Raw genomic sequence first — 13145 nt, 5'->3', positions numbered from 1 at the left:
CTCGGCCCCAGAACCCCGCCCCGCTCCGCGCGCGCCCGCCCTGCCCCGCCCCGCCCCGCGCCCTCGGGACCGCGCCGCTGGAGGCGGGGAGCCCCGGGTGTAAACCGAGGCTCCTGACTCCCCAGCCCGGCCTGCAAGCTGAGCTACAGTAGTAGTTCCTTGAGTGGGTACGTGGATGACACAGCCCCAAATTCCGGCACCTAGAAAGGTGTATGTATAAACCGGGACCCCAACTCTATGAATTCCCTTTTACTTCTGGGATGCCCGCCTGGATCAGTCGGTGGGGCCTGTGACTCTTGATCTCAGGCTTGTGAGCTCGTGTGTGGACTGTGGGGGTGGAGATTACTTAAAAATAACTATCTTTTTTTTTACTTCTGGCTAATTTCTTTTCCTTCCCAGTTGTGTTTAAATTTCGAGTCTGCAAGGGGGTTTTTGCAAAGGGTGGGTGGGGCATGGCACAGATCCGCCCTGAAATAACAATAGCTAACATTTGTGCAAAGATTCCTTCATTAATTTATTCATCAAATCCTTACTGAGGGCCTCCACGTACCAGCTCACTGGGAAAACACTGCTGAACAGGAGAGATCCACAACCCACGTGTAACTTACATCCTGTAGGCAAAAGAGACAAGAATAAAATACATACATTGTATATTAGATGGTGAATACTAGGGAGGAAAGTAAAGCAGGGCAAAGGAATGGGGAGCATTGGGGGATGCAATTGTATTGTATTTATTTATTTTTAAGTTTATTTATTTTGAGAGAGCACAAGCAGGGAGGAAGGGCAGAGAGAGAGAGAGAAAGAATTGTAAGCAGGTGCCACACTGTCAGCGCAGAGCCTGATGCGGGGCTTGAACTCAGGGACCACGAGATCGGTGACCTGAGCCAAAGTCGGATGCTTAACTGACTGTGCCACCCAGGTTGCCCTGGGGACTACAATTTTAAATAGGCTGACCAGGGAAGGCCCCACTGAGAAGGTGGTATTTGTATAAACATCTACAGGAAGTGAGGGAGGTAGCTAAGGGGGGAGGGCCTTCCCTGCAGAGGGAAAGGCAGGTGCATAAATGTTGAGGAAGGAGAGTGGCCTGCTTATTGGAGAAACAGTGGGATGGAAGAGGTGAAGGAGATAAGGTCTGGGAGGTCAAAGAGTAAAGGGGATCGAGGTGGGGGGCAGGTTTTGTGGGGCCTTACAGCTTATTTGTTTACTTTGAGAGAGACAGAGAGACAGAGCTCGAGTGGAGGAGGGGCACAGAGAGAGAGGGAGACACAGAATCAGAAGCAGGCTCCAGTCTCTGAGCTGTCAGCACAGAGCCTGACGCGGGGCTCAAACCCACAAACTGCAAGGTCATGACCTGAGGCGAAGTCGGAATGCTTAACCGACTGAGCCACCCAAGCACCCCCAGCTTATTTTTAAAGGATGTTGGCTTCCACGCTGAGTGAATGGAGCACAGGGACGAGTTAGGATGTTAGTGGAATGACTGCTGTTGTGTTGAGAACAGGAAGCTGCCGCAGTAATCCGGTGACCGGGCCAGAGGTGACAGTGGCTTGCGCCAGAGTGCTGGGGGGGGGGGGAGGTGGTGAGAAGTGAGTGGGTCGCAGATGTGGTTTGAAGGTGAGGCTGACAGGATTTGCTGACATATGAGAGGAGACAAGGGGTCTGAGAGACAGAACAGAGTCAAGGATGACCCCGCGGGTTCTGGCCTTGGTAGCCGGAAGGATGCAGCTGCCACTTTCAGGGATAAGGAGAGATGGTGAGAAGAGCGGGTGCAGGGAGAGAAACTCAAGATCAGGCTTGTTCAGTCTGAGGACACACAGACATCTAAGTAGAAGTAGCAAATTGACAGTCGGCCATAAGTCTGGATTTTAAGAAAGTGCTCCAGGCTAAAGATATAAATCATGGAATCACTGGCATATATATAGGTTGTATTTAAAGCCACAGAAGGGGCGCCTGGGTGGTTCGGTCAGTTATAAGTCAGACTCTTGATTTTGGCTCAGGTCATGATCTCACGGTTCATGAGACGGAGGCCAATGTCGGGCTCTGCACTGACATGGTAGAGCCTGCCTGGGATTCTCTCTCTCTCTTCCTGTCTCTCTTGCTGCCCTTCCCTGCTTGCGCTCTCCTTCCCCACCCCCCCCGCCCGGCGCCCCCGTCTCTCTCTCTCTCTCTTTCTCTCAAATAAATGAGCTTAAAAAAAAAAATAAAGCCACAGAATGGGTTGGATCATCAAGGACATGCAGGTGGATAGGAAGGTGGAGAGGACCAAGGACTGAGTTTTGGGGCCCCACCAACATTTTGTGGGTGGGAGAACTGGCAAAGGAAACCAAAGAAGGGCTTAGCGTGCCAAGCGCTGACTCAGCACTTTTACTAGTGTTTACTCATTTAATCCTCACTCTACGAAGTAAGAATTGTCACCCATTTTACAGACGATGAAACTGAAGTGCAGAGACCTTAAATACCTTGCCCAAGGTCACAGATGGGTGGCTGAGCCAAGATTCAAACCCAGGCCCCCTCCCAGGGTCTTCCCCTGACCATCAGGCTGCACCTTCCCTCAGGGACGGCACCAAGTTTTCATACATTTACTTATTCAACAGGAGCTTCTAGTATAGAGCGACCTGAGCAGGATCCATCACAAACCCTCTGAATCTCAATTTACGCATGTAATATACCAGCCTGCTTCCTTGATAGAATAGTGTTGAAACTAAAAATGAGAATGGATGTGAAAGTCTGTGTAAGTTGCGGCGCTCAGTATCTGTTACACTGTCACAGGATCTCCAGGTTAGAAGAGGCCCTTTTAAGCCCTTGAATAGAGTATCATCCCCTTCCTGGTGCACCATGTTCCTTAATAACATCTCTGGCATAGAGGGTGCTGCTTCTCTGCTTGGGCCCTTTCCCTCTCTACAGTTCTATTTGTTAGTGACTTCTTTGAGCCAAAAGATACTCCATGTAACTTCTACTGATCCAATCCAGCTTCCTCTCCCTGAGACCGCTGTGTATAATTGTATGATTTCATAGGATGCTCATATGCCCTTGGATTTTTCCAGATATTACTCTGATTGCCTTTCCCTACTTGAACCCAGATTCTTCTTTCCCAAATGAATCAGTCACCTTCAAGGAGAATGCAAATTATTCTAAATGAAACAGAATGACTGTAATAAGAAAGCTGGTTACACAGGGGATGGAAGAGGCTGGGAAGAAACCCTGAGGTGATCTGAAGATTAGAAACAGCAGGAGATTAACAACAACCTACCCTTAGAAGGGAAGAGGTGGTGGTATTAGAGTCTGGGGGCCTGGGTCACCTGGCTGAAGCTAGAAACACAAGAAGCCTTTGCATCAGGGGCTGGAACCATGGAAGGGAAGCTGCCAGGAGCAGCGAACAAGGGAAAGAAAAACTCTGGCTTCTCCCTTGCCCTGACCCTCTCCAATCTCCCAGAGGTACCTCCTCTTGACTAAATCCACTGGAAACCCAGCCAAGAGGCAGTCTCTGCCTTATGTGAAATTTTTTTCACCTGCTGCTTACAGGCAAATGATTAAAGCCACCTTGGCTGGCAGCTACGTCACTGTGATCTCTGTTTCTGCCACAACAGGGCATCCTCCCTGTGTGTCTATCTTCACACCGTCTTCCATTTTTTTGCAAGGACACAAGTCATAATAGATGAGGCATCACCTTACTTCGTATGACCTCATCTTAACTAATACATCTGCAACAACCTATTTCCAGATGAGGTCCCATTCTGAGGTACCAGGGGTTAGGACTTCGACATATCTTTTTGAAGGACACAGTTCAACTCAAACAGAAATCCTTAGGATATAGATGGTATCCTAAATCCTTAGGATATAGATGGAGAGGAGCCCACTTCTCTAGCCCCCTGGGGAGTGAGTTGAAGGGAGATCAGAGACCTAGCTTGGGAATGCCATCCTGGAGAGTTGAGGGGATGAGGAGAAATAAGCAAAGGAGGCTGAGAAGGAGCAGCAAGTGAAGTGGGAGGCAGAGTGGGAACAGGTGGGGTGCTGGAAGCCAGGGGAGGAAAGTAGATAGGGAGGAGAGGGTCAGCTAAGGCTGAGGATGAAGCTGACAAAACAAATGAATAAACAAACAAATGGCAGAACCAGACCTGTATATACAGAGAACAAACTGATGGTTGCTAGAGGAGATGGACAAAATGGGGAGAGGTGAATGGGAGATACAGTTCCAGAATGAATAAGTCACAGGAATAAGGTACAGCAAAGGGAATATAGTCAATGACACTGTAATAGCCTTGTATGGTGACAGAAGGTAGCTACATTTGTGGTGAGCATGGCATGACCTATAAACTTCTTGAATCACTATGGTGAACAGCTAAAAAATGTAACACTGTTATAACTATACAAAAACAAACAAACAAAACCTCACCAGAAAAAAAAAAAAAGAGGAAAAAAGAGGAGGATGAAGAAATGGTCATCTTATTTGACACCTCTGAGGTCAATTGTGACCTTGACAAGCATATTTCAGTGGAGTGGAGACGATGAAAGTCTGATCCGTGTGTGCTCATGAGAGAATGGGAGGAGAGGACTTGGGGACTACTAGTCTGGAAAATTCTATCTATGTGTTCATGGCTTCTCCATTCTAGCAGAAGGAGCCAGAAGGGCAAGGATCTTGGAGTACCCCATTTATTTCTGTATTCCAGTGCCCAGCACTGTATTTGTTAAACCGTGTTAAATATTATATTAGCATCTCCTTCAAATGTGGGAATCTGTAATTTCCCGGTTTGGTCATAGCAACAGAGTAGAGAGGAATGATAGAGCTGGACTAGATTTTTCTGGTTCCTTCCAGCTCTAAAATTCTATGATGGTATGACTTGTTCTATCAGCCACCCTTGCATTAATACAGTTAGGAATTTAACAAGTTGTTTGTAGTTATTTGCATTTGCAAGCAACTGTTAAATGAAACAGCTGGAACAAGTGTTCCATTCATAAATTGAACATTGTTGAGTACCTACCATGTGTAAGGTACTACATATATCGTCCCATTTGAAGATGCAAGACCAGGGAACCCAGGATAGGGGAGGGTGGTCAGAAGAGGTGAGAGGGCCTCCTTCCACTACTAACACTCTGGAGGTCCAGGGTACTTTGATGTGGTTGGTGCTACTGTGGTTGACACTGAAGAGGGAAGAGGCGTTGAGTGGCCTGCGTGCAGGCGGTTGCAGATCTGCAGCTGCCCGGGACACAGAGCAGCATTCACGGCGGCATAAGCAACCTCTATTTGCCTCGCCACCAATCAGCCCAGGGCGGCCACACAGAATAGCAGTTCAGGCAGTAGGAGGAGGGGAAGATGTGGTCCTCAGATCCACCCTGCTACAGGGCAAACGCCGTATTCTCCACCACACTCAGGACAAGGAGGCTTCTGCTGTGGTGAACAGCACCTTTGGGTTTTGCTACATGATCTATTTAGGATCTCATCAAGGCACTGTTAGCAGGGCAGGGTTTAGGCGTTGCATTCTAAGGCAAAGAGAAGAGGTTTGTATTACAAGACCTGTCGGAGAGGGGCAGAGCCAGGACAAGAACCGAGAGGTCTCGACTCCCAAGTGTCTACCCTAGGAATAATGGAAAGCACTTGGATTCTGTAGTCTGATCCTGGATCAAATAATCTTCACTTCATTACTCCCGTCCCCAAATCCTGTCCGAAACAAGGTACCTGTTTCTTCATCCCTAAAACAGGAAGAAAAATGTCCTGCTTACAGGGTTCCTTGCAGGATCATGGCATTATATGAGTGAAAGCGCTTTGTAACATACAAAGTGCTCTGCAGACATTTATTAATGGTTATAAACCACCAGACTGCCTCTTGGAGTTATAGATTAGGCTCCCTCACTCGTTGGACTTAATTACCCCTCATTCCATTTTCTACTCCTTTTCTCTGTCCCTCCTCCTCCCACAAACAGAGGAAGTGAGACAGGAAGCGAGCACGTGCGTCTAACGCCTGGTCTGGGTAACTAACGCGCAGGCTTCTCAGCTCCAAGGTTGCTGAGAGGGGGCCTCCCCCCCCCCCCCCGCCCAGAACTACATTTCCCAGCAACCTTTCGGGGTCTCCAGAGGCGAGCGGGGTGGGGTGGGGGAGGCGCATGCGCCAAGTTCCGCCCCGCCTGGTCTCGGGGCCGCACCTCCGAACCGGTTTCGCCTGGCAGAGCCGGCTGCTTCAGGCGCCGTGGACGCGGTGCTCGCCCCGCGGCTTCTCCCGCGCTGTGGCGGTGTCAGGTGTGGCTTAGCTCGGGTCAGTGCCATGATCCGGCAGGAGCTCTCCACATCCTACCAGGAGGTACAAAGCAGTGGGGGCGGAAGTAAAGTTTCCCGCGGGGCGCAGGAGCGGGGTCCCGCGGTCTGGGCGGCGGAGGGGGGGCGTCCGGGCAGGTCGAGTGAGCTTTCCGAGGAGTGCGGCGGGGGAGGGGTCCCCGCGTGCGGAGGAGCCTCGGAGCAGGAAGGAAGCGGGGCGCAGAGCCTCCTCCGGATGCTGCCGGCGCGGGATGGAGCCGGGGCCCCCGAGCCGTGAGCCGTAACCAGCAGGTGAATGATTGAAACGGCGTCCGACCCAGGCAGCAGCGCGCCGGCCGCACTTGACCTCGGCTGTTCTTTGCTAGTGGAGGCACGGCGCCCTCCTCCCGGCTGGAACAGATGCGCTGGGAGCATTAGCCCCTCTGCAAGCCCAGGGCTTCGTGGTACATGACAGGGATAATTACAGCTTGTTCGGCGGCCGCCTGACTTTGAAAAGGTGCTTTCGCCTATCTAGCTGTTGCTCGCCGCGCTCCGTTTTCCTTTCGCTCTCACCTCCTCCCACTACTTTAACTATCACTTTTCCAGCTCTTTGTCTCTTTCTTGTTTGTCCGAGCTGCAGGCGGTTTCAGCTTTTCCTCAGGCTTTCTGAGTCCTCCTGACTTACTGGAACTAGTAAACTGCTCTCCTCCTCCTCCTCCTCTTAGGTCTTACACTCTGGTCATCTCTGGTGATCATCCCCCCTTCCCCCACCCCGCGCGGTCGTCCCCTCATTTGTAAGTTCAGTTACACATCTTCAGTCCTCAGGTTTGTGTTCTGTGTCTGCTCTGACCACCTGAGTGAGATGCTGTGTTACCATCTCTCCCTTTGGTGTCCCCTAGGCTGTGCAGATTTGCTTTGAGGCCCTGCCTTGATCCCAGAACATTCCCTTTTACAAACACCTGGTGCTGCCCTTGATCTACCCTGAACAGTCCAAATTTCTTAGCAAGCTTCGGAAGCGCTGCACAGCTCAGCATCCCTGACTTCTCATCTCACCTATCTGTGTTCTGATCACACTGGAAATTCACTCTTTAAAAATGTGCCCCCACTTTCCTGTCCCTGTGCGCATTCTCACACCATTTCTTTTTCTTTAACTTCTCAGTCCCCATTGGTCAAAATCCCCTCCCTTATTCAAGGAGGGATCTTAAGTCCCTCATGTTCCACGGAGACTGACTTCCCAGATCAGTCTAGCATTCTGCCTGTCCTTCTCATATGTACTTCCTGCTGTTTTGATCAATACTGACCAATATTGATGTACATTCCTCTCTTTGTAAATGATACTGTGTGGATTATATAAATAATATAAAAGCAGATGGCTTAGCCCTACGGTGGAAGGGGAACCTCCATCTGAGTTGGAGGCAGATGAGATTTGCCTAAGGCTTGCTATTTTTTTAGTGTAGGACCTGGTCTGGAATCTGACTTTGGGACAAATTTCTATCTTTCTCCCCACAATCTTCTTTATCCAAAGGAGCCAGATGGATTTTAACCTGTGTTGGGATTCTGTGGCTCCTAGATTCCATGCCCTAGCCTGTAAAGGAATCCGGAGGAATGAGCTGTGTCTTTCCTCTGAAAGTTTTCAGATTCACAGGGAGTAGAGCATAGTGTGTAAATACTGTTTTGAAGTTGGGGAGCCCATGTTCCTCTCCTGCTCTGCTTCTGGCCATTTGTCAAGTCACTTTCTGAGCCTCAGGTTTCTTCCTCTGCAAAGGAAGGTGATGATAGTTCTATTTCACAGGGTTGTGAGGGTTCAATGAGTTGGTATATGGAAGGTGCTTAGGTCAGTGCTTGGCAGGGAGGGACCTCTCAGTGGATGATAGTTCTTGTTCACAGGACGTGGGTGGCTCCTGCTTCTAGGGAGCTTTGGGGTCCTGATTTGTAGGACCATGTCCCTCACCATCCGTATGCAACCTGCAGTATCGCCTTTCCTAGTAGGGCTCCTGAAACGTTTATTAAAATGCAGACAGTTACTTGGCAAGGCCAAAGGTAAAGTCACTTTCTATTTGAGGGCACCCCCAAGATGGAAGACACTGGAAGGGCCCTTCCCTTTACCTTCTTCAGTGGCTCGTTTTGAAGTCCCTGTCTCTTGCCTTCTTTGGAAGGAGGCCTCCCGGAGGGTGGCCCAGCTCTCTTGCCTGGGTCGTTCTGGGAGTGGACCTTTGAGTTAGGAGTCTAACTAGCTCTGAGTTGGGTTTCTTTGCTGAAGGGAGATTTTGGCTTTGGGGATGGGGCTGCAGGTAGTCCGGAAGGGAGCTGGGTTGGGAGCGTGTTGCTATCTGGGTTAGGCTGAACCTGGGTGAGGCTTGGATCAAAGAACTTTGGGCCTTCTCAGACTAACATCCTTCTTTCTCTTTGGCCAGCGAGGGCTCTGGTGATCTCTTGATATGTGTCCCCACTACCTGTATCTCATGGTTTCTTCTCCAGCCTCCCAGCCCTCTCCTACTTGTTGGTTTTCTTTTCTTGTGGGCTTGGAGGACTTTACACTGGAGATTTTACCTGATTCTAATGGGCAGGAGTGGAGGCATGAAAAAGGAGATGAAGGTCCATGGCTGGCTTAGTTGGTAGATCATGTGATTTTCAATATCAGGCTTGTGAGTTCATGCTCCTCCTTGGGGATAGAGATCACTTAATAAAATTAGGGGCACCTGGGTGGTTCGGTTGGTTAGGTGTCCAACTTTGGGCTTGGGTCATGATCTCACGGTTCACGGGTTTGAGCCCCGTGTTGGGCTGTGCACTGACAGTGTGGAGTCTGTTTGTGATTCTCTCTCTCCCTCTCTATCTCTGCCCCTCACCCCCCATCAGAAAAAAATTTTTAAAAGAGGGGAGGAGATGGAAGAACAATAGATACATAAGAGTTTTATTTTAACCCAAGTTTCTTGGATATTAATTTTTAATTAAAACGTTTGAGACCTTAAGTGTTGACACTGTGAGCCTAAGAAAATATTTAGGAAAGCAATCCCTTTCCCTTCCCTCCCAATTCAGTGTTAGGTCCTTTAAACTCTGGTCTTCATCTCTCTTCCCCTCCTCCTCAGTCCTATGAAGAATTGTTTGTTGTTGTATCCTCTGCCTGCCCTTCTCGGTGGCTCATTTCCCCCATTTGACAGGTGAGAGCACTGATGAGGTGAGGTTGAAGCTGCCTGTTGTCAGGCTGCTGATCAATATCTGTTTCTGGGATGGACCACCTTCCCCATTTTTTTTCCTGCCATTCGCAGCCTGAGTCGGTGGACTTGAGCCAGTGTCCTGGAGAGCTCTGACACCAACTTCACTGTTTCCTTCTGTCAGCATACTCTTAGCTGCGTTTCCTCCTCCTCTGGGAAGCCGTTAAGATCATCGGTTTTGGAACTAGACCAACTTGGATTTGACTTCTGGCTCTATGGCCAAGGAAAGTGTTGTGGTTGAATTGTGTCCCTCCAAAAAGATGTGTGGGGAGTGCTAACCCCTAGTACCTCAGAGAGTGTCCTTATTTGGAAATAGGGTCATTGCAGATGTAATTAGTGAAGATGAGGTCATACTGGAGTAGGGTGGGCCCTAATCCAACATGGTGTCCTTATAAGTAGCTGACCTTGTGGAGACAGCACAGAGATGCACTTCCCAGACTCTATATGAAGATGGAGGCAGAGCTTGGAGATGAGAGGCCTCGATAGGCCAAGGAACACCAAGGCTTGGCCATTACCAGAAGCTAGGGGAAGACCGTGGAAAAGATTCTTCCTCACAGCCTCAGAAGGAACCGACCTTGCCAACACCTTGATTTCAGATTTCTAGCTTCCAGAACTGTGCGGGGATAAACTTCTGTTAATTCTTAAGCCACCCAGTTTGTGGTGCTTTGATACGGCAGCCCTAGGAAACGAACATGCGGGAAGTTAACGTGAGTTTTCCGAGCTTCAGTGTCCTAATCTGTAGAATTGGTATAACACCCCCTCCATCATGTGATTGTGTGTGTGTGAGAGAGACAGTTAAGTGAGAGGAAGCTTCTGCTTTCTCATTCTAGTCCTCCTCAGCAAGGCTGATGTGGCTGACTGGTTTGCTCTCTTTGTCTCCTCCCTTTAGCTGAGTGAGGAGTTGGATCAGGTGGTTGAGAACTCAGAGCGGGCGGACGAGCAAGAAAAGGAGGCAGACGGAGTACAAGGTCCAGGAATCTTACCAGGTGAGTGGGTTCAGTGCTGGGGGCAGAAGGGCTGGAAAACGGTGCTCTGCTATAGCTGGAGGCCCCAGTCCAGGCGCCTGGCCACCTGGGGACCTACCTGCAGGAGAGGAGGAGCCCCTCTGCCCTGCACCCCAGTGTCAGGTCTCAGGTATTGCCCTAGTTCTAAAGCTATACATATTTAACCAGCCTTGGGACAGAGGAGGTGTCCAGGCCAGTATCCGCTCTTTTCTGTACTCTGGTTTGAGCCAGTTCCTGACGCCAGGACGTTGGAGGTAATGGGTCTCTGCTCTTCTGTTTGTTTTTTCCTAGGAAGCCGTTAGTAGTTGAGCCTCTAATATCTGGGTCACTTCCCAGGGCCCTCAAGGAGAATATCTAATAGGCCTCACCTCCTGGACATCAGGCCTTGCCAGTATGGTCACCCAGCTGGGCAGGCAGGGTCCCATCAGTCAGGTGGCATCTTAAGGAGTCTTCTGTTAGTTGATGTTGACCTCTTCTTCCTCCTGGGTACTCTCTGCACCCTTAGATGACGTAACTCCTTACTTCTCGGAGTGCTCCTTCCAACCGCCTTTATAGTCACCTTCCAGCTCTTGGGTGTTAAGTGTTTGTCAGAGGCCCCTTTTCTCTCTCTCTCTCTCTCTCTCTCTCTCTCTCTAGTGGGCGGTCTCACCCAGGCCCCGTCCCTGCTTCAGTTACTTCTTGTTCACATGTGACTGCCATGTTTACACCTCTAGTGCAGAGGTTACCTATAAACTCCAGACTTACATATCCTGTATACCCAGATGCCCAGGTCATGGCTCTGCTTGGATGCCCCAAAGGTACCCTAAACCCCACATGTCCAAAATTGACCTCGTGACCTCCCCATTCCTGGTGTGGCCCTCTTCCAGTGCTTCCTGTTTTGGCGAATAGAATGTATCACCCATCCAGTTGAATCGGAGAGTCATCCCCACCGCCTGCCCCTGCTTTCCTAGCTTCCCCATTTTCTCTGCTCCTCAGCCATGCTGGCCTTCTTTTATTTGGGCCTCCCTCCCTTCCACCATCAGGCCTTTCTGTTGTTCTATCTCTGTTTGGAATTCTCTTCCCTCTGTCATCAAGTTAATGTTTAATCGTTCTTCCGATTAATGTTTAATGTCAATGCTTAATCGTTCTTCAGCTCACTTGTTTTCTACAAAGCCTCTGACCTCCTGGCTAGATCACTTCCACCCTCCAACCTGTCACTTGCAGTCCACGCATCTCTTCCTCGTAGCTCTCCCTGATGGGGCAGTGTATTTGCTTGGCATTTGATGAACATCTCTTCTGCTAGCATGTAAGCTCCATGAAGGTGGAGACCAGTCCGTTCTGCTCACTGCCTCAGACCTGTCCATGTGATAAAGATTTGCTGAATGAGTGAATGGAACCCCAACCTGACTCTGCCCGCTTGGGTGGGTTGAGGGAGGTGGGATTGTGCTCCTCTTGATCCCTTTAAGGGGAGAGGAATGACATAGGATATTCTGTGATTGTGCCTAATTATTTAAAAAAAAAAGTTTTTTTTAAATATTATTTTCAAGAAACAGAGTGAGACAGAGAATGAGCCGGGGAGGGGCAGAGAGACAGGGAGACACAGAATCCGAAGCAGGCTCCAGGCCCCAGGCCCCAGGCTCCAGGCTGTCAGAGCCCACTGTGGGGCTCGAACTCAAGAGTTGTGAGATCATGACCTCAGCTGAAGTCTGATGCTCAACCAACTGAGCCACCCAGGCGCCCCATAGGGAGGCCTTTGTAGAAGGACGGAGGCTGGAAGAGTAGCTGTTTACTGACTGCTTCCTCTGGGCCGAGCTCTGTCATTCCCTTTGCCCCATTTAATTTTCATGACAACCCTGTGAGGTAGGCATCCTGATTTTGATGGATGAGGACCTGAGCCCCAGGGGGTTAAGGAGAATATGGAAGGATCACTTGGCTGGTGAACAGGATCAAGCTCTGTCTGACCCCAGGCTTTCTACTGCACCAGTGGTTTTTAAAAAGTATTTTAAGCATCCTTTTAGTAAAGCTTATTGTGTAAGAGGTGGTAGCATGGCTGCCCCCACGCTGATTCTGGGCACTACGTCTGAAGTCCTGAAGCCCCAGGGAGACAACAGTAGATTTATATTTATTTGCATTAGCTCTGTATATGGGTTCCTATTGCTTCTGTAACAAATGACCACAAACTTAGTGGCTTAAAACAACAGATTTATTGTCTTACAGTTCTGGAGGGCAAAAGTCCAAAATGGGTCTCGTTGTGCTGAAATTAAGGTTTCAGCAGGACTGAATTCCTTTCTGGAAGCTCTAGGGGAAAATCCATCTCAGTGCCTTTTGCAGCTTCTAGGGGGTGCTCACGTTTCTTGGCTCGTGGCCCTTTTTCCATCTTTGAAGCCACCGGTGGCCTGTTGAGTCTTTCTCCTATCTTCTCATTGTCACATAGACTTCTGCCCCCTCTTCCATGTTCACATGTAATCGCAGGGCTCACCTAGATAACCCAGGAAAATCCCCTTGTTTTACAGTCAGGTGAACGGCAGCTTTAATCCCATCTGCTGCCTTAATTTCTCTTTGCTGTTAACTTGACATTCATAGGTTCCGAGAATTAGGACTTGGACATGTTTGGCGGGCTACTCTTCTCCCTGCTGCACCCTGTACTGCCCTCTTGCCCCCCGTCTGAAGAGGATAGATGGAGACGGCCGGAAGGAGAGGAGGGATGCCAGACTTGGAAAGACGAAG

The 13145-nt window shown here is 49.6% G+C and overlaps 1 protein-coding gene across 5 annotated transcripts in view; it reads left to right on the top strand.

The window, feature by feature from the left end:
• Positions 1 to 13145, top strand: part of PACC1 (proton activated chloride channel 1) — a 48791-nt gene that overhangs the window by 8013 nt on the left and 27633 nt on the right. For 2 of the 5 annotated variants that reach the window (XM_040446398.1, XM_040446402.1), the window contains exons 1-2: positions 6115 to 6290; positions 10325 to 10421. In XM_040446398.1, the coding sequence (XP_040302332.1) occupies positions 6255 to 6290; positions 10325 to 10421 (133 nt within the window). In that variant the 5' untranslated portion in view covers positions 6115 to 6254. Of the gene's footprint in view, positions 1 to 6114; positions 6291 to 6517; positions 6536 to 10324; positions 10422 to 13145 lie in introns of those variants that run through there. The other 3 variants (XM_040446401.1, XM_040446399.1, XM_040446400.1) reach the window with 3 other exon arrangements.

The sequence above is a fragment of the Herpailurus yagouaroundi genome, unplaced genomic scaffold (genome assembly GCF_014898765.1).
Source record: "Herpailurus yagouaroundi ecotype Mexico unplaced genomic scaffold, PumYag 195, whole genome shotgun sequence".
In the NCBI taxonomy this organism is placed as follows: Eukaryota; Metazoa; Chordata; class Mammalia; order Carnivora; family Felidae; genus Herpailurus; species Herpailurus yagouaroundi.
The sequence above is the reverse complement of the archived record's forward strand: the minus strand, read 5'-3'. Positions and strand labels throughout refer to the sequence as shown.